A 20,756-nucleotide genomic window follows, 5' to 3' on the forward strand; every position below is an offset into this window, starting at 1 on the left:
AGCATGCATGACAGTCGTTGGGAAGAAGATGAGGAGGAAGAAGCAGATGAAAAAGAAAAGACCTTACCTGTGGAGGATAAAGAGAAGGAGACGTGTGTGGAGAAAACGGTAAGAATCCTTGTGGCACTCCAAAATCTTTTTTTTTTTTGTTGTTTTAAATAGAGTGGAGATTCTTAAACTCTATTCGTTTTCTTTTTTTTTTTGCTGCTAAACGGACGTTCAGAGGCATTTGGACACTTTTTTTCAACTGCCCCTGAACTCCTTCAATGTTCTCATGTGTACATGTACACAGGTTTGTTTACGGTCGTTTTTCGGCAGTTGCGTTTATCTTTTTTTTTTTTTTTTTAATGCAAAAAATTAGTTCAGACACCGAAATTCCTGACATTTCAGACACCAAACGCTTCGAAGCGCGGTAATCCCCATACAATATGCTATGTCAGCCCCCATACTTCTCTCTTGACTGAATCACTTTAGATATCGATACGATCCAAAGACATCATGATCATGGGTCAACAGCCTCCTAACCTCAGGGCAGCATTCAAATCTTGAGTCACATGTTCATGTACTTTACATTTCCCAAGACTGGAAACCCCTTGATGCTCTTGTTACTGATAAATCACAGTGATAGTATGGGGTGTGCATTAGAATGGCCAATCTTGAGGCATTAAAGGGGCTCTAAACCCTTGTGTTTTTTCACCCTAATGCATCCTATGCATTAAGGTGAAAAAACTTCTTGCATATGCTGTACATCACTGCAATGCATGCACAATTTCTCATGTTTTATAATTTTTAAAGATCCTGCTGAAGGCTGATAACACAGCATTTTGTGTGCTGAGCATTTCTAGCCCTGCCCAGTTTTCTTTTGCTAAACTACTTGGGCCCAACTACTCTCCCATCCCCATAACCGGCTCAGTGTTCTGTAGTTCTAGGATAAATTAGAAGAGGCCAGACACTTTTCTTGATAACAGGGGAAGTGTGCACAAGACACAGGGCAGCTCTGAATTTCTGATCTAACAAAATGCCTTCAATGGCATATTTTCCAGACCAATGGGAAGCAAATAGGAGATGTTGATGTTTGGGGGTATCTACTCCCATTCATTTCAGTCTGAGGTTGCTTCTTGAAGGACAATGTTTGACACAAGTCATGTAAATCCAGTGGCTAAGGTACTTCAGTTACTGACTTTAGAAGCTCTCATTTGTATCTGTCTCTCCTTTATAAGTGTACTTCTTCCGGGTCTCTCTTTCTCTTTTTTTTTTTTTTTTTTTTTTTTAGTGCAGGTCTTCTTAATGAAGATTTTCAGCCATTACTTTGTTTACATGACTGTATAGAAAATCCCCTTTTCAACTTCTCAGCACTGCGAAGAATTCTCCCAAAAAGTCTTGAGTTTTCAGGTCTAGGCTTGTCATCTTATCCCATAAGAGAGTCAGTCTTTTTAGTAACTAAGCCTAATACAATATTATCTTGATAACTTGCTGTATTACAGGAAGAAAAAAAAGTCGAGGGTCAACAGAAAAGTACATCTATAGGCCATAACCTCAGAATGGATGAAAATAATGATGAATTAAAACATGACAAGGAAGAAGAGGAATTTGAAGAGGGTGATGAAGAAGAATGGACTGATGCTAGTGGTGATGAAGATGATGATGAAGTAGATGAGGATGGTTCAGAAGTTGAGGAGGACTCCATCGAAGAGGCTGCCAAAGCTTCTCCCGCACCTCCAAAAGAGCAAAGGCTACCTCAGCAGATGGAGACCCCCAAACTAACAATGCCTCCAGCCAATGTGAACACCAACGAAGAAGCTGTGGAGTCCAAACCCTCCAGCCCATTCTCCCCAGAAGGGTACAGGCCAGTGACTGACTGGGGAGAGGAAATGGAACAGCTGTCACCTCCAGGAAGCAGCAATGAGGACAGTCCTCCTCAAGCCGTTAATAGGAAGGTGATCAGCGTGGACTCAAGATCTCACTCAGGTCAGTGAAAATTTGAGTGGTGCACGGACAATGGCCTTTATACACACATGCATGTCACCCCAAGTTGGTGTATCTGCTGGTGATGGTTCACAGAAAAATTGGTGTTTTTATGAGAAGGCGGTCTTCAGACAATTATGTAGTCTTGGAATTTCCATTTAAAGATATGTATGATGAAATGTTAAATCACCCTTTAGTATTGTTGGTGACACTACTAAGAATGAGTGGTTTGTAATGAGGCTGTATCAGCTCTTTGGTTTGATTTTAGTTTTTTACATTTTTGATGGTTTTTCTGTTAAATGTGAAATGAAGCTTCTGTTCTTCCCAAACATGCAGGATATAGGAGGAGACAGCGCTAAGTCAGCTATTAACCCTTCCGCTTCCAGCCAGGTTCCTCCCGCTGACCCTTGTGATTGGATGGTGAATGATTTGACCTTGTGGGTATATGATCTGAATGGAGAGCAACAATCATCTTGTTTATATGGAAATCTGCTTATACGCTTTTTTAAAAAAAAAACTATATTTTTAAACTATTCTCTTTTGCTGCTAAGATACCATCTGAATTTGAGATGGCCGTGTCAAAAGTAGTGACAATACCATTTGCAGGTACTTCGGCTTCAGAAAGTAGATGCAGTCAAGTATGGTATAGTTGACAAATGTCTTGCCACATATTTTATTAACAAAGTATTCGTAATGTACCATAATATGCAGGCGGGCTGTACAGCTAGGGGAAATGTTTTTACCTTAATGCAGGTATAAAACCTTTTTTGACTTTGGGGTGAAAGTCTGCTTTGAATCTCTTTAACTGTAGTATTGTTCTCTGTGCTACAAAGCCTTCTAAAGGTGTGTGTGTGTGCCACTTGTCGGCCATCTTTCTAACTCATCATGCAGCGATTTTAAAGGCTAGGTTCACCTTTGAGAATATATATATATTTTTTTTAAATAAATCAATGGATCTTGTGTGCAATTTCAGGCTCCTGTAAAATCTTCAGTAGATTGAGTGTGCCGATTTACTGCACTAGTAGTCCAGTGAGAGCTACAAGTTCATCTGCTGAGCTTTGGGACAGGACTTGCAGTTCATTCAGAGATCCTTGTAAATGAATGTTGCAGCAGTGAATACCTATGGTGAATCCTTGGTGGTGATTAGAATTTTTTTTTTTTTACGAAATATTCCATCCTACACGTTTCCTGACCAATGAGGTGAATGTTTTGCTGCACATTTGCCTCATTTTAATAACTAGAACCTCTGATCATGAAACTTCTCATAGATTTAAAAATTTAGGATTTTATTTTGATTTCACTTTTGATGATAACTGTAAACAGGACAAATATAGAGAGGGCGAATCTCCTTAATGGGGGGCACATACAGAAATAAAACCCTAACGGGTGTCCTAATCCATGTCCACTCTGTCCAAAACTAGAATAAACGTTTTGCTGTTATACCTAAATTAGATTTTTGTTTTGCAGGATCAAATATAGGATGGACAATTCTCACCACGTGATGTATGGAGTGCTAGATCCCTTTTGAAACATCCGTGTTTCTCAACTCCAGTCCTCAAGGCGCCCCAACAAGTCATGTTTTCTGGATTTCCCTCAGATAAAAGGGCTGTGGTAATTACTAAGGCAGTGAAACCGATCTAATCACCTGTGCAAAATAATGGAAATCCTTAAAACATGACCTGTTGGGGTGCCTTGAGGACTGGAGTTAAGAAATACTGGTGTAGGTAGTCCTAGTGAGTAATGGCAGGAGTGGGCCCTTAGGACACTGGTAATGAGAACTCTAGTAAGGGTCAGTTATTTCTTTGTGTGTTTTGTAGAAATTAAAACCGGCTTTAATATAGTCCATGAATTAACCATATCCTGCCCAGCCTATAGTAAAATGACGGCTGGGCATTGGCTTTCCTGTCCTGACTGGACATCCTATAGCTTCCTTCATAACATGCTGGCCATGTGTGCCCCCAGGGGCATGCAAATTGGTGGCACAGTGTGTCGCTTGGGCACGCTGCATCTCACTGATCACGGTAAAGAGCCTATAATGTAGCTGACGGCGCATAAGAACCCATAAGTGGCTTTCGTGACAGGAGGGATCTGCACTTACTAATGGTGCAGCCCCATTAGCGATGCCCACCCAGTGCAGCCTCATCAGCGCACATCAGTGAATGAAAAAAAATACAAATTTACCAAATTTTATAACCAAAACAAAAACTTTTTTTTTTTCATTTGTTTAGCAAAAAATAAACTGGGTGATTGAATACCACTAAAAGAAAGCTCTATCTGTCTCAAAATAATGATAAACATTCCATTTGGGTACAGCTATGCATGACTGCGCAATTCTCGTTCAAAGTGTGAGTGCGCTGGGCAGGAAGGGGGTGAAAGTGCCCGATTATAGAAGTGGTTAATTTATAATAAAATAATTTACAACTTATAGTCGCATCTGTGCACCTCCCCGTTCCAATGCGTTTCACTCCACAAAGGGCTTACTTGTGGATGGAGCGGTCTCCATGATTAAGTGACATAACTGATAGTTACTAGTGTTAACTGAACTGTCAGGCCATCAAATGACAGGTGTTATAACTGATCACATGTGCAGAACCATGGAAACTGCATTTCCCACAGAGGCTAAGTTGGCAGCTTCCTTGGCTGTAAGGCTGCATTCACACCTCTGCGACAAGCAACGCCGCGTACGCGGCGTATTTTGCCGCGAATAGTGTATCTTTTTTTTTTTTTCCCAAATCCTTCCCATTGCTGTCAATGGCCGAACGCCAATGTTGCCTGAAAAAAAGGGTCCGGGACTTTTTTTTCAGGCGTACGGCGTCTATGAGATGTGAACCATCTCCATAGACAGCAATGGGAATTCTCCCCTCTAGCGGCACAAGCGTCCGGCGGTTTGTCGCCTAGATGTGAATGGGCTCTAAATGATGGGCAGGTGTAGTTCTACTTGGCTGCTTTTACATTAGTGATGGCTTCAGTGTGCAACCCATTCATTTCCACTTGAAAATAAGTGATTTTAGCTCTCCTCCACTCTACTCTGGTAAACCATAGTCATAGTGGTAGGGAATGTAAAAACCAAACAAGGGCTCCAATCCTTCCCTACCTATCCAAAACAAAAAATACTAGACATACACTTAAAGTTTGAGTATTTTAGAGGAGCGACAAAGCTGAACCAGTATTCAGGATTTGGGCAGTTTGGGAGGCTGCCTAGTTTTTACTAAATTTACATTTGTATGTGAATTATTAAGGATCAATCAATATATTAACTAAGCATTTCAGGGTCAATACTCTTGTGTGTTTATTTTTTATATATATCAATTGTGCCTCAATGTAAAAGGACTGTATACACTCTCTGAATCATGACTGTCTTGAATACGATGTAGTATTTTCGCTGTGTAATATTTTTTAAGGTCTATTGGTGTAATGAAATCCATTTTAATGATGTAGACTTTGATCAAGTGATGATTTTTGATTTTTTTTTTTTTTTATTTATCTGTTTTTTTTTTCTTTAAGTTTATCAATTTTTTTATGTAATACAAGAAAAACAAAAATGTATTAAATAAGGAAACACTGCTGTTGAAAACAACATTTGTGTTTCTGGTGCTTTTGTCTTAAAAACAAATATTTTAATAAATACTTTTCCAGTATATTCTTAAAAAAAGGTGCTGGATAGAAGGATCTACCTTTTTTTGTTCTGCCCATTCCAGTATTGTACACAGAAACTTCATTCTTGCAGACCTTTTACCATTCTCGAACAATACAAAAATGTCCCAGCATACTTACCTGCCAGGCACAGAAAAAATACAATTCTGCATTGTTTTTTAAAAATGAGTGAAAACGGGTAACTGCAGATAATGTGGAGGATGTGTACATTTATACTTCTAGCTCTGTGTAGACTTACAAAATAAGAATTCCGCCAGTTGCTTAAAAAAATAAAATAAAAATGGAACATAGGAATTCTGAAACGGTCTCGTATATAGAGTCATCTATAGAGATACTAAGTTGGAAATTTTTGTTAGGGCTGATTATGGCTGGCCATGCATTCTACAGATGAATTGATCAAAAAAAAAAATCTGTGGTTGACATGGTCTCCAACCTCCCATTTGATATCCTTTGAGCTAAATACATTAGCCACTGAGAGATTCATCATCTGCACTGCAATAAATAAATACATTTATTTATTGGCGTATAACACTCACTTTTTTCACCCTGCAAATTGGTTGCAAATAGTATGTGCATGTTATACGCCGATACTGCAATTTTGGCTCCCTCGGAGAGAATCGGGAGGGGGGTGGGACGAGCACCGTCAGATTACATACAGCGAGAATCTCTTGTTTACACAGCGGCCTCTGTAATAGGAAGTCCTGTCTCCTGGGCCGGCATTGGACCAGTGTTCTGTCTATCATAGAAGCCGGCCCAGGAGGTGGGACTTTGTATTTAAGAGGCCACAAGTAAACAGGAGATTCTCACTGTATATAATCTGATGGCTCTCATCCTGCCCCTCTCCCTGAGATGGGCATTGATCAGGCTGCATTTATGGCAATGGGGAGGCTGCAGATGGGCATTAATGGGCAATTTTGAGGCTGCAGATGGGCGATGACCCTTATTTTGCTTCAAAGATCTTTATTTAAAATGTATTTATTTTTCCAGAAACGTCCCTCTTAAAATGAAGGTGCGTGTTATATGCTGATAAATACGATAGGATATGTATATATGTTAATTAAAAAGGTTGCTAGCAAATACCCATAAGTGAGTCTAACCTTATTAAAGATGTATACAACAAAATGATGTAGTGCAACTTCCTAGAAATAACCACAATATAATAGAAGTGCAAGTAATGTGTGCAAAAAAATTGTCCAATAAAGGCCAAAAATATCAAAGGAAAAAATGATATCCAATTAGGCTACATTCACACCTGAGCTTGACGTTTTTTACCGCGACTTGTCACAGCGTTTTTACTGCGATTTTGAACAGGTCTCTGGTCACCAATGTTAAAAACCAAAAAATACGCCCAAATACGCTCAATTCGAGTGACAAAAAAGGGTCCAGAACTTGTTTGAGCTTCAGGCGTTCCGCGTCAGGAGTTTTGGAGTTTGAGAATAATGTCTTTTTTTTCCCCTCTAGCGTTTTGGAGCTTCATGCTTCAGGCGACAAAACGCTCAGGTGTGAATGCAGCCTTAGAATCTACTCCAAGTCAACAATGTGACATGTAATACGAAGTGTGAATCCTTCACCCTGGTAGATAAGTAAGTCCCACCACATGTTTTTCCCTCTGGGGCTGAAGACAAATGGCTACCGCTTCAAATGCCTCTTACTCAAATGGATTGATAGATTTTCAATCCCCACAGCAAACATGCCGGAAGAAAAAGCACACCTGTCCAGCATGTCCCTTGTTCCATATCCCTATAAAAGTAAAGTATCAACTTTGTCGAGGGGGACAGCCACACACTGATTACAATTAGACTGGTTCTTTCTGAATCTCAATCGCTGTATGACAAACTTGAAAGAAAATGTATATTGGCGGCAACAGGTTAGCTTTACTCATACCATTCTTGGCACTATATGTTTACATTTCCTTCGCTGTCCTGGTGATTCAGTCAGTGAAATACCTGCTACTTCTAGGCATAGAAGAACATTCCAGAACGCTGGCCCAATCAATGCTAGATCACATTGAAACAAAGTTTGTTATTGATGTGATTAAAAGCTGTACCAGTTGTATGTGTCATCAACTTCCTACCCTGTTGAATTTATTTAAAGGGGAGTTCCACCCACAATTTCACTTTTTAAATATAAATACCCCTGTAATACACAAGCTTAATGTATTCTAGTAAAGTTAGTCTGTAAACTAAGGTCCGTTTTGTTAGGTTGTTACAGCATTTAGATAGTTTATAATCTAGAAATAGACCGTTTATAATCTAGAAATAGACCGTGGCCATCTTAAGTGTGGGCATTATGAAGCCAGACTGTATGACTTCCTGGATTTCAGCTTTGCATATCTCGCACATGCTCAGTGCACAAGCAATGTAATAGGTTTCAGTCAGGTTTGCAAGGACCACTGGGAAACATGATGCCTATCCCAGAAACCCTTGCAAATAGCCTAGGCTAATAAGGAGGAGGAAGTAATGAAGGACTACAAAATAAAGGTATTTACAAGCAACAAATTAAATAAAAATTGTCCATTCTGAACACTATGAGATTAGAGCATGCAGCACAGACAAACATAAAAAAATGGGTGGAACTCCACTTTAAGTAAGAAATTTCCTATTCTCAAAGGCATCACGTGACATCGTAGTTAAGTGGTTGTAAACACTCACGTATACCCAGTGAAATGACTGGCCACAGAGATTAAACAAAGCCTCCTACATAAGGTGTACCTGTATCTGTGTAATTATCTTCTCTACATTTGTTCAAAGTGCAGAACTTGCACAGTATATCTCGGCTCTGAAAAGCAGGGTGCGAAGAGCTGAAGTTACACTATGCAGGGCTCTGAGCCCTAATTGGACAGAAGGGACATGCACACCAATTCACACATTAACAGAGCTGAGGCTGTCAATCACTGTGTGCTGGAGCTCCTTTCCATTACCTTTTTGTCTCTTGAGCCAGCACTGTTTAATCTCTCTTTATTAACAAAACATTTTCTTTACATATAACATGCCTTGTCACTTAAAGGTAGATCAATACTACCTTCCTTTACTCTATGGCGGTTTCTCTGAGTCCTCCCCAAGAAGAAAAAAAAAGGGGGAGCCAGCACTGACTATGGGAGAGATCTCCATTCTCCTCGTCGCCTCTAGAATCACCAGCACTTGGCTGTCAAGTCCATTTTTTTTTTTTTTTTACTCTCAAGTGACAGGGTACATATGGACCTTGTGCTCATATGTAACAAACCAATGTATTTCATGTTTCAATGCATTTAAATGGTGGTAGGTTCTTCCTTCCTCCTCAGCTAAATGGTTGCTTTCTAGTGAATGCCATCTATTAACACCTCCCCACTCAACATTTTTCAGTTGAAGGAGCCAGGTGGAAAATTGATGACCAAATGGTGTCTCCATCCAGTTAGATGATGGCACTGCTCAAGTTTTCTGGCAGTTGGTGCACAGATGGAGATTGATCCATCTTGACTCTTCAGTAAGGATGGGGGAATCCTACTAAGTGTCTTTCATTCGCCTGCATGCTGAATGAAACAAATGTATATGTGTACGTCCAGTTCTAGGGTACATTCGCATCAGTATTTTTCCACAGTGAAAATTCCAGTGACAGGAATCTACTGCTTCCTGCTGCTGGGTTTGACAGCTGTAAGTGGCTAGCGGTGGCCGTCAAGCCTGTACAAAGTGTGTCCAGCTGCAATCACCGCAGGTAATCGCTGGCAGTGCGAACAGCCATGAATGGCTGCAGGCACTGGCAACCTGTCACTACAGTGTATGGGCTCTGTGGCTGCAGCTAGCCTCTCACAGCTGTCAAACCCAGCCTCAGGAATCCAATTCCTGCCACTGGGGTTTACACCCTGGCAAAATGTTCATGTAAATGTACCTTTTATTTTGGTTTAGTGACTCAAACTTACTGACCGGTATTTAGTAGTGCTTATGAGAAGTCGTAAATGGCCAGCTCTGTGTATCTCGGGATAGGTGCCCATTAAGTGTGGCATTTACATACTATACTAACCCTAGTACAGTAGATGGTGCTGTGTGCATTCCTCAGTTGTGAAGACGGATGATTTGGTTTATGTACTTTAGACACATGCACCAGAGGAGAGATATATATAAAAATTAACTGAACGAGAGTGGCTGGTTTCCCATGTGGTTATACAGCAGCAATCTACGATTTGGAGCAAAACTTGCAGAAGTCTACAAAGGAACAGAGAGCACTTGTATTGAAAGTGATAATGTTACCCACTGTTACAGTGCTATATTAATTCTACAACATCCTTAAAGGGAATAGCTTCCTTTACCTTACTGCAGTCCTGGTTTCATGTCCTCATTGTTCGTTTTTGCTCTGATGTTGCTGTAATTCTGCTCTGTTCTAGACACTTCCTGGTTGTCTGTTTCCTGATCACCACAGTACTGGGAGCTTCTAGTTTCGTTTTCCAAACCATCACTTCTCTATGGCTCTATACAGCACAGAGGCAGGATAACATGCAAAAACGAAAAACAAACTACAGGCACATTATATGATTGATTTTTATCTATTTTTAATCATTTTTAAAAGGAATCAGTTAACTATTATGTCTCTATACCCTGTAAACAGTCATTTGAGCAAAAAAAAATGTTTTCCTTTACAACTCCTTTAACCACTTCCAGACCCCCCACTGTATATATACGTCCTCTTTTTAAACATGGATATCTCAGTAACGGCAGCAGCAGCTGCTGCCACAACTGAGATATCCATGTTTTCAGCGGGCGGCCGTGTAAACGATAACGGCGGTCTCCGCGGCGGATTCGCCGCGAGATCGCCGTTATCGGTGGCGGGAGAGGGGCCCCCCCCCTCCCGCCGCTTTTCCGCGCCCTCCGCCGCTTACCGGAGCGGTCGGTAGCGGCGGAGGAGATCCGATGCTGCCGCCTGGAGAGTGAGGACTTGAGTGAGGGGAAGATGGCCCCCACCCGTCCTCATAGCTCTGCTGGGCGGAAGTGACGTCAAAACGTCAGTCCCGCCCAGCCTCTTAAAGAGACAATTTTTTTTCTGTCATTTTTTTAAATGACAAATTTTCCTTTTTTTTTTTTTTTTTGCATTTAAGCCTAAATATGAGATCTGAGGTCTTTTTGACCCCAGATCTCATATTTAAGAGGACCTGTCATGCTTTTTTCTATTACAAGGGATGTTTACATTCCTTGTAATAGGAATAAAAGTGATCATTTTTTTTTTTTTTTATATTTTAGTGTAAAAAATAATAAAATCAATAAAATTAAATAAGAAAAAAAAAAAAAAAATTTTTTAAAGCGCCCCGTCCTGACGAGCTCGCGCGCAGAAGCGAACGCATACGCGAGTAGCGCCCGCATATGAAAACGGTGTTCAAATCACACAAGTGAGGTATCGCCGCGATCGTTAGAGCGAGAGCAATAATTATAGCCCTAGAGCTACTCTGTAGCTCAAAAAATGCAACTTATAGAATTTTTTAAACGTCGCCTATCTAGATTTTTAAGGGTAAAAGTTTGACGCCATGCCACGAGCGGGCGCAATTTTAAAGCGTGACATGTTGGGTATCATTTTACTCGGCGTAACATTATCTTTCACAATATATAAAAAAATTGGGCCAAATTTATTGTTGTCTTATTTTTTAATTCAAAAAAGTGATTTTTTTCCAAAAAAAGTGCGCTTGTAAGACTGCTGCGCAAATACGGTGTGACAAAAAGTATTGCGATGACCGCCATTTTATTCTCTAGGGTGTTAGAAAAAAAATATATATAATGTTTGGGGGTTTTAAGTAATTTTCTAGCAGAAAAAACTGTTTTAGTCTTGCAAACACCAAATCTGAAAAACACCTGAGGTCTTTAAGTGGTTAATGATGGAACTAATTTGTAACTGGTGAACAAATCGCTTATTCCTTTTTTATTTTTAGGGACTTATAAGTACTTTCTCACCACAGATTGCATCACTTTGGGTCTACAATGGTCTGACCTGCCCCCCTGTGCTCATGTCGGGCACCCCCTAATTTAAATATGGCCCACCCATTTCTATCAAGGCCACACCCCTTGCTGTTTAAGACCCGCCCTGAAATTTTTGAGTGGGAACACTAGTTCTGAGGGCCTGGGAGGAGCAATGAATTCCCTTAATTTGCATAGATTTCCTATCACTTCCTGTTTAACTATGGGGCAGGAAGTGAAGGGAAATCTCTGCAATGGGACAGGGATGATAAAAAAATAAACTGGCAGGGGCTGTAACCCTCCCTTACACTATCCAAAATGAAAAAAAAAAGGGTGCTTAAAGTAAAACTATAGGCAACAAATTTCTGATAATTTTATGGAGAGGACTAAGAAGATATAACCATGCCAATGATGTAGTAGAAAACATGTAGCACAGTGAGGAAGGTTTGTGGTCCAGGATGATAGGACAGTCAAAATCCACAGTTGCGTAATTCCGACCGCCCACATACCGGAAGCAGTGCGACCGCTTTATGGGGGCGCTAGACTAATTTGCCTCTTAGCCCAGTCCGCCTCATAAGACTGGCGCTACACTATGAGTGTAGCGCAAGCCGGTGGAGACTCTTTCCGTGCTGCCCCCCTTCAAAGTGCTGCCCTGGGCCTTGTTGGCCTAGGCCAGGATACAGCATTGCCCCTGCGTCCCCTGGTTAACTATTTGGAAGCTGATTACAGCCCACAGACACTTCCAAAAACCAACCAACCAACCGCTGTTATTCAGATGGCTGGCACTCCCCAGAGGACCGGCCATCTGAATAGTGGGCGGCAGCGGCAACAATACATAGATTCATGCAATGCATAAATCTATGTATTGTTTCAGTGATGGTGCAGGTGAGCGAGGGGGGGGTGCTCCTGCGCTCACTATCGACGCACCGCCACTGGTGCCACCTATAGGTGAATGGACACTGGCAGAAACAAACAAGTCCTCCCCTGTATAAATTATCATATTTATCAGCGTATAATACGCGCCCTAACTTTAAGAGGGACGTTTCAGGAAAAAACTTTACACAGTCCCCTGCGTATAACACGCAGGCACAGTTTACCCTCTATTTTCAGGGTAAAAAAGTGAGTGTTATACGCCAATAAATACAGCACTTCAGTTTTAAAGCAAGCAAGGAACCCACAAAAGAGGGGAGGGGCCTCTGTGCCCTGTGATGTATTCCAAGAAATGGATTTTACAGGTAAGTACAAAAATACTATTTTCTTTTTAATACATCATGGGACACAGAGCAGGGTATAAATCATGACTACCTGTGATGTCCCAAAGCAATGCACATTAGGGGAGGGGGACAAAATAGCCACAATCCGACACAAAGAAACCACTCCGCAGCCCACAAAACACTGGGCAAAGCAGTATTCTCAGCTTCCCTTGCTCCCACCTGGTAAAAAGCTCATAAATGTGGGTCCCAAAGCCCAGGTAGCAGCCTTGCAAACCTGAGCTACTGAAGCCTGCTGATGGATAGCCCAGGAGGCTCCAGCACTTGGGAGAATGAGTCTTCACTTGAAAAGGTTAAACTTTATCCTTCTAGCCATAAGCTTGGGCAGTAAGCTGACAATTCCACCGTGAAATGGTCAAATTCATAACCACCTGACCTTCAGGTTGGATGAACAATGAAGCCAGCTGCCTGATTACAGTAGACACTTTCAAATACATTTTGACAGCCCGAACCACATCTAATGTTTGAAGGACTTTGCTTCCCCGAGGCTTGGGAAAAAAAGAAGGCAAAACAATGTCCTAAATAACCACTTGATGCCCGCCCACCATCAAATGATGGTTGAGCGGTGCGGGTCTCGTTCTGGGACGGCGCCATATGACGGCTTCCCAAACGGCCGCTCTTGCATGCCTGCGGGGGCAAGCAGAGTGGCAATCGTGGCTGCGCTGTGTTGCTAGGCCAAGGCGAGACGCCAATCTTGTCAGCGGCTCTTTAACCATGTGATCGGCTGTGTCCAATCACAGCCGGTCACATGTAAACACAGAGATGCCGGTAATCAGTGCTCCTCGCCTCACACTGACTGTCGATAAGCGAAATCTACTCGCAGGGGACGACAAAACATGTAATCAGGGCACTGATCATCATTGCCCTGATTACATTATAGTGTCACCAATCGGTGCCCAAAAGTGATGCCAGTCAGTGCTGGCTATCAGTGCCACCTTTTACTGCTGGTTATCAGTGCCACCTATAAGTGCGGCATATTACTCCGTGCCCATAAGTGCCACCTTATCAATGCCTATCAGTGCCGCTTCATCGGCGCACATCAGTGAAGGAGAAAAATTACTTATTTACAAAATGTACTTACAGAAACTATGTTAAATAAAAAAAATTCAAAGTTTTTAGTCTTTTTTTTTTTTAAATAAATAAAAAACCCAGCAGTGATTAAATACCACCAAAAGAAAGCTCTATTTGAAGAAAATGATAAAAATGTATTTAGGGTACAGTGTAGCATGACCGCGCAATTGTCATTCAAAGTGTGCTGAGCAAGAAGGGACAGGGATTACCCTCTGACATGTTTACTATGTCGTCAAACCATGTTTTTGTGGGCCACGGTGGTGTTACTAAAATCACTAGTATTCCTTTCAAACCAAATTCTTTGCATCAGGCGTGGAATAAGCTGTATGGGAGAAAAGGCATAAATCAGAGAGAACTGATCCCCCAGCGTCACCAGGGCATCTACTGCAATGCCTCAGGATCCCTGGTCCTGAAGACAAATTTGTCCAGCTTCGCATTGAACCTGAATACTATCAGATCCCCATTGGGCATGTCCTCATCGGTAGAGTGCCCTGAACACCTCTGAATGGAGGGACCTTTTACCTGGAGACAATTGCCAACACCTGAGGTGGACCGGACACCAGCAATTTCCTGATCCCTGCTGGAACCATTGAGAATCTGATAGCATTATGCAGAGTGCTGCACATCAGTAACGATCACCTTCGGACACTGGCAAAAAGACAAAAGCACTTCCTGTATGGGAGGGATTATAAAAGGGAGGACCTTCTGTCTGTTTGTTTTGCCAGTGTCCATTCACCTATAGGTGGCGGATAATCAATGTAGTCATGTGTCCTGTGATTTACAAAACATAAATAAAAAATTCCTAGTAAACTGTTAAAATTCTTATCCCAGCTCTTGCAGTTTACAACTTTCAATGCTGCTAGCTCCTGCTCTCTCAGTGCTGCGGGTCTTCACAGGAAAGATTTAAAGTGGTTATTAAGTAAAAAAAATCTATATCAGATACTAATATATGAATGGTAAGGTGCATGAACCAGACAACGGGAAACCTAAATGCACTTCCGGTGCCGTGGATCAAATATCAACTGATCCCAAGTGAAGAAAAAAGATGTAGCACAAGTGAAGTGGATTCTATCAATAGTAATTAAAATTGATAAAAAACCAAAGAGCAGCTATTTAAAATGGGTAAAACCCATTGACAGTATAAAACAAAGTATCAAATAAATAGAACTATGGTTCAAAATGATAAAAACAGCGCTGTAAAAATTGTAGTGAATAACCCCAAAAGAGAGGTTTACTAGTGAAAATACAGAAGTGGTGTGGTTGGTGATCAAAAATCAGGTGGAAGTGCACCCTATACCCTATTTAAGATTCACCCAAATAATGTGAGAGTGCCCACTTCTGAAATGCAGGCTTACCGCAGCCTGTAAAGGGGACGTTTTAAACTCACAAGCACTCCTTCAACTGATCTTCAAAATCTCTGTGACGGTCAAGCTTAGTGATGTTACATGTAAACAACAAAAACACTAAGATAGTGAAGTATTGCTAACACATTATTCCATACACTATTAAGGAGATAAATCCCCCTATGTAAAATGCCCGTACAGGAAAATATAAAAGAATGAACAAAAAGCAAGCCTGTATTCTCTGCTGTAGTCTGCTGTAGTCGCCGTCCTATGGACACCAGGGGCTGCACGAGTGCTTCTGACGCCGGTATACAGGTGGATGGTTGTAGACTGCAGGGAGGCTTCCGTGTTGCGCTGTTGTAGCCACGCCCTGAGGCGTTTCGTCACTTCCAACTTCGACATAGGGCATGGCTACACAGCGCTGTCACTATCCCTTTGTATCCCGTCGGCGGCAGCTATTGGATGCGCATGATCCGCCCCCCGGACACGATAGGTGCACGCCGGACCAGGAGGAGGGACAGACATCAGCTGTACCGATTAGGGAAAAAATAGGGGACTATGGACTAGTAAACGGCTGCACTTTTAATCGAGAACTATGTCTCTCAGATAGACCAGCAAACTGGATGCATGTAACACTTAAATCACGGGGGAAATTATTTGTAAATAATTTCAGCAATCCAGCATTGGTTATTAAAAACGTATGTTTAAGAAAGATTTAACAAAACTAGGGAGAGTCCGCCCAGCCAATCAAAGCAGGCCTGGGCGGGAGTTATGCAAATTAGCATGCGGGACATGTAACAGATATCTTGAAGCCGTGCTTCACGCAGCCAATCATCATAGGCTAGGGCGGGTTATTTCCACAGAGCAGGTTTAGTGACATGTATATTGTTAGTTCAGTCGTCCCAGACAGAGCACCAAAGGTATAGGGAAGTGCTGTTAGTGTCTATATTACTTTATGGGGGACTGAACAAAATGGATAGATAATGGCCCAAAGGCGGTGGTTGCATGGCAGGGATAACAGCGTGTGTAGTCTATTATTGGAACAAATTCCATTTAGGACTTACATATTATACGTGACATCTGTAGGGTCTGTGTCACGTGTAAATCCTACTCCCATCTAATAGGATAAATGGGTAATGTATAGCGCTACTGCTGGCTACAAAAGGTTGAGCGATGGGGATCACAGAAATATATGAGCTAGAGAATACACTCATTAGATTTTTCCCATTAAAGAACCCAGAAGCACAAATAAGGAGGTGCAGCAGTAGGTACATACTGCAACAATGTATGGAAGAGGAAAATAAATATATATAATATTATAGAAATAATATTATAAAAAATACTATATATAAAAAAAATTAATATATATAAAAAATTAATCAATAGATATCAAATAAAAGATATCAAATAAAAGGAGGGCAATCTATCGTTATGCAGGAAGAGGGGATTGGTAGTAAACGGATACATAAATATGTAAAAACACATATATATATATAAAACACAGTAAAATGTGCCAAAAATATATATATATAAAAATAAGTAAAACATCAGTAAAAAATCAATCAAATGAGGCCCATAAAAACTTCTGAAAGAGGAGAGATAAGACACAGACACATACAGTGAGGAAAATAAGTATTTGAACACCCTGCTATTTTGCAAGTTCTCCCACTTGGAAATCATGAAGGAGTCTGAAATTGTTATCATAGGTGCATGTCCACTGTGAGAGACATAATCAAAAAAAAAAATCCAGAAATCACAATGTATGATTTTTTTAACTATTTATTTGTATGATACAGCTGCAAATAAGTATTTGAACACCTGAGAAAATCAATGTTAATATTTGGTACAGTAGCCTTTGTTTGCAATTACAGAGGTCAAACGTTTCTTGTAGTTTTTCACCAGCTTTGCACACACTGGAGGAGGGATTTTGGCCCACTCCTCCACACAGATCTTCTCTACATCAGTCAGGTTTCTGGGCTGTCGCTGAGAAGCACGGAGTTTGAGCTCCCTCCAAAGATTCTCTATTGGGTTTAGGTCTGGAGACTGGCTAGGCCACGCCAGAACCTTGATATGCTTCTTACAGAGCCACTCCTTGGTTATCCTGGCTGTGTGCTTCGGGTCATTGTCATGTTGGAAGACCCAGCCTCGACCCATCTTCAAAGCTCTAACTGAGGGAAGGAGGTTGTTGCCCAAAATCTCGCAATACATGGCCCCGGTCATCCTCTCCTTAATACAGTGCAGTCGCCCTGTCCCATGTGCATAAAAACACCCCCAAAGCATGATGCTACCACCCCCATGCTTCACAGTAGGGATAGTGTTCTTGGGATGGTACTCATTATTCTTCTTCCTCCAAACACGGTTAGTGGAATTATGACCAAAAAGTTCTATTTTGGTCTCATCTGACCACATGACTTTCTCCCATGACTCCTCTGGATCATCCAAATGGTCATTGGCAAACTTAAGACGGGCCTTGACATGTGCTGGTTTAAGCAGGGGAACCTTCCGTGCCATACATGATTTCAAACCATGACATCTTAGTGTATTACCAACAGTAACCTTGGAAACGGTGGTCCCAGCTCTTTTCAGGTCATTGACCAGCTCCTCCCGTGTAGTCCTGGGCTGATTTCTCACCTTTCTTAGGATCATTGAGACCCCACAAGGTGAGATTTTGCATGGAGCCCCAGTCCGAGTGAGATTGATAGTCATGTTTAGCTTCTTCCATTTTCTAATGATTGCTCCAACAGTGGACCTTTTTTCACCAAGCTGCTTGGCAATTTCCCCGTAGCCCTTTCCAGCCTTGTGGAGGTGTACAATTTTGTCTCTAGTGTCTTTGGACAGCTCTTTGGTCTTGGCCATGTTAGTAGTTGGATTCTTACTGATTGTATGGGGTGGACAGGTGTCTTTATGCAGCTAATGACCTCAAACAGGTGCATCTAATTTAGGATAATAAATGGAGTGGAGGTGGACATTTTAAAGGCAGACTAACAGGTCTTTGAGGGTCAGAATTCTAGCTGATAGACAGGTGTTCAAATACTTATTTGCAGCTGTATCATACAAATAAATAGTTAAAAAATCATATATTGTGATTTCTGGAATTTTTGATTATGTCTCTCACAGTGGACATGCACCTACGATGACAATTTCAGACCCCTCCATGATTTCCAAGTGGGAGAACTTGCAAAATAGCAGGGTGTTCAAATACTTATTTTCCTCACTGTATGTATATATATATATCCCCTTCAGGTAAGAACAGAAGCAAGGGTCACTGAAAGATGTCTTGTTGTGGACCACCATATAGGTATTTTAAGAGTCGCTGATGAAACAATTTATATCAAGTTCAACGTTGAGGCCTTTTGGCAACAAAGTATCAACGGCATAGAGATTTTGAAGATCAGTTGAAGGAGTGCTTGTGAGTTTAAAACGTCCCCTTTACAGGCTGCGGTAAGCCTGCATTTCAGAAGTGGGCACTCTCACATTATTTGGGTGAATCTTAAATAGGGTATAGGGTGCACTTCCACCTGATTTTTGATCACCTAGCACACCACTTCTGTATTTTCACTAGTAAACCTCTCTTTTGGGGTTATTCACTACAATTTTTACAGCGCTGTTTTTATCATTTTGAACCATAGTTCTATTTATTTGATACTTTGTTTTATTCAGATACTAATATAACTTAGGCAAGGCTCACACTTATCCAATTCACATTACAGGAGAGTGTGACCGACTCTCAATGGAGCCAATTTCACACACCTCCAGGGCATCTTTGACTCCATTTCAGGTCCAAATTCAGGCAAACATTTGGACCTGATTCTCACCTGAAACAGAGACCGGACATACCGGACCCCTGCTTTGAGCCGCGGTCACAGCTAGTGTGAACCCATCCTCACATGTATTTTATTTATTTTTTAAAATTCATTGCCTCCTCAGCATCTTCTTTTTTAAACTGTCCTCCCACAGTTTTTCTACGCTGCTGTTCTATGTGCCCCCTGTGACGTTGGGACCTATGGAGTGCTGTAGGAGTCTCATCTATGTGCACGCTCCTGCTGAGACTACAACTGTACATGCAGTCGTTCAGAGCACCAGACGAGAGGGACACAGGAAAAGTCACACATTTTTAGTGTTACAAGGTCTCAGGTGTGAATGGGGAGCAGGTGTGGTAAATTTGGTGTTATCGCTCTCACTCTCTTATACTGGTCACTGGAAGTTCAACATGGGACCTCATGGCAAAGAACTCTCTGAGAATCTGGAAAAAAAAGACATGTTGCTCTACATAAAGATACATAGGCTAGTGATGGCGAACCTTGGCACCCCAGATGTTTTGGAACTACATTTCCCATGATGCTTATGCACTCTGCAGTGTAGTTGAGCGTCATGGGAAATGTAGTTCCAAAACATCTGGGGTGCCAAGGTTCGCCATCCATGGCCTAGGCTATAAGAAGATTGCCAAGACCCAGAAACCGAGCTTCAGTATGGTGGCCAAGACCATACAGCGGTTTAGGACAGGTTCCACTCAGAACAGGCCTCGCCATGGCCGACCAAAGAAGTTGAGTGCACGTTCTCAGCATCATATCCAGAGGTTGTCTTTGGGAAGTAGACATATGAGTGCTGCCAGCATTGCTGCAGAGGTTGAAGGGGGGGGGGGGTCAGCCTGTCAGTGCTCAGACCATACACCGCACACTGCATCAAATTGGTCTGCATGGCTGTCCTCCCAGAAGGAAGCCTCTTCTAAAGATGATGCACAAGAAAACCAGCAAACAGTTTTCTGAAGACAAGCAGACTAAGGAAATGGATCACTGGAACCATGTCCTGTGGTCTGAGGAGACCAAGATAAACTTATTTGGTTCAAATGTTGTCAAGCGTGAGTGGTGGCAACCAGGTGAGGAGTACAAAGACAAGTGTGTCTTGCCTACAGTCAAGCATGGTGGTGGGAGTGTCGTGGTCTGGGGCTGCATGAGCGATGCTGGCACTGGGGAGCTGCAGTTCATTGAGGGCTTTGTTGAACATCCCCAAATTTGCCAAAAACAAATGCGGTGGGAGGACCCAGGAAGTTCAAGTAGCTCAGTTCTGGAACTCCTTCCCATTTTTTTACATAAGACTTGAGAATGATCTCCTAAAGTTTAGGAGATTGTTAAAAACATGGCTATATATCCAGGCTTTCGGGGTGACTTAAATAGTAAACATTCTAATAGCTCTAAATTTTATAATTTTAACTATGTATGTTTTATATATCTTCTTGTTCGCTGATTGTTATTGTTTTTTATTGTTACTTGTTTAATCGATGTAGTTTTTGCCCCTTTTCTGTTCTGTTTTTATCCCGCCAGCGCATGAGGCACGTGTGTAAGACTGCGCTGTTGTTTTACAAGCATTTTAATAAATAAATTTAATAAATAAACAACCATGAATGCCAACATGTACTGTGACATACTGAAGCAGAGCATGATCCCCTCCCTTCAGAGACTGGGCCGCAGGGCAGTATTTCAACATTATAACGACCCCAAACACACCTCCAAGATGACCACTGCCTTGCTAAAGGAGCTGAG

General features: G+C 41.6%; 1 protein-coding gene across 9 annotated transcripts in view; it reads left to right on the forward strand.

Annotated features, from left to right (window-relative positions):
- Positions 1-20,756, forward strand: part of CCDC9 (coiled-coil domain containing 9) — a 95,406-nt gene that overhangs the window by 33,931 nt on the left and 40,719 nt on the right. For 8 of the 9 annotated variants that reach the window (XM_040323545.1, XM_040323546.1, XM_040323548.1 and 5 more), the window contains 2 exons: positions 3-108; positions 1,485-1,968. In XM_040323545.1, coding sequence (XP_040179479.1) covers positions 3-108; positions 1,485-1,968 — 590 coding nt within the window. Of the gene's footprint in view, positions 1-2; positions 109-1,484; positions 1,969-2,301; positions 2,468-20,756 lie in introns of those variants that run through there. The other variant, XM_040323553.1, reaches the window with a different exon arrangement.

The sequence above is a fragment of the Rana temporaria genome, chromosome 9, assembly GCF_905171775.1.
Source record: "Rana temporaria chromosome 9, aRanTem1.1, whole genome shotgun sequence".
In the NCBI taxonomy this organism is placed as follows: Eukaryota; Metazoa; Chordata; class Amphibia; order Anura; family Ranidae; genus Rana; species Rana temporaria.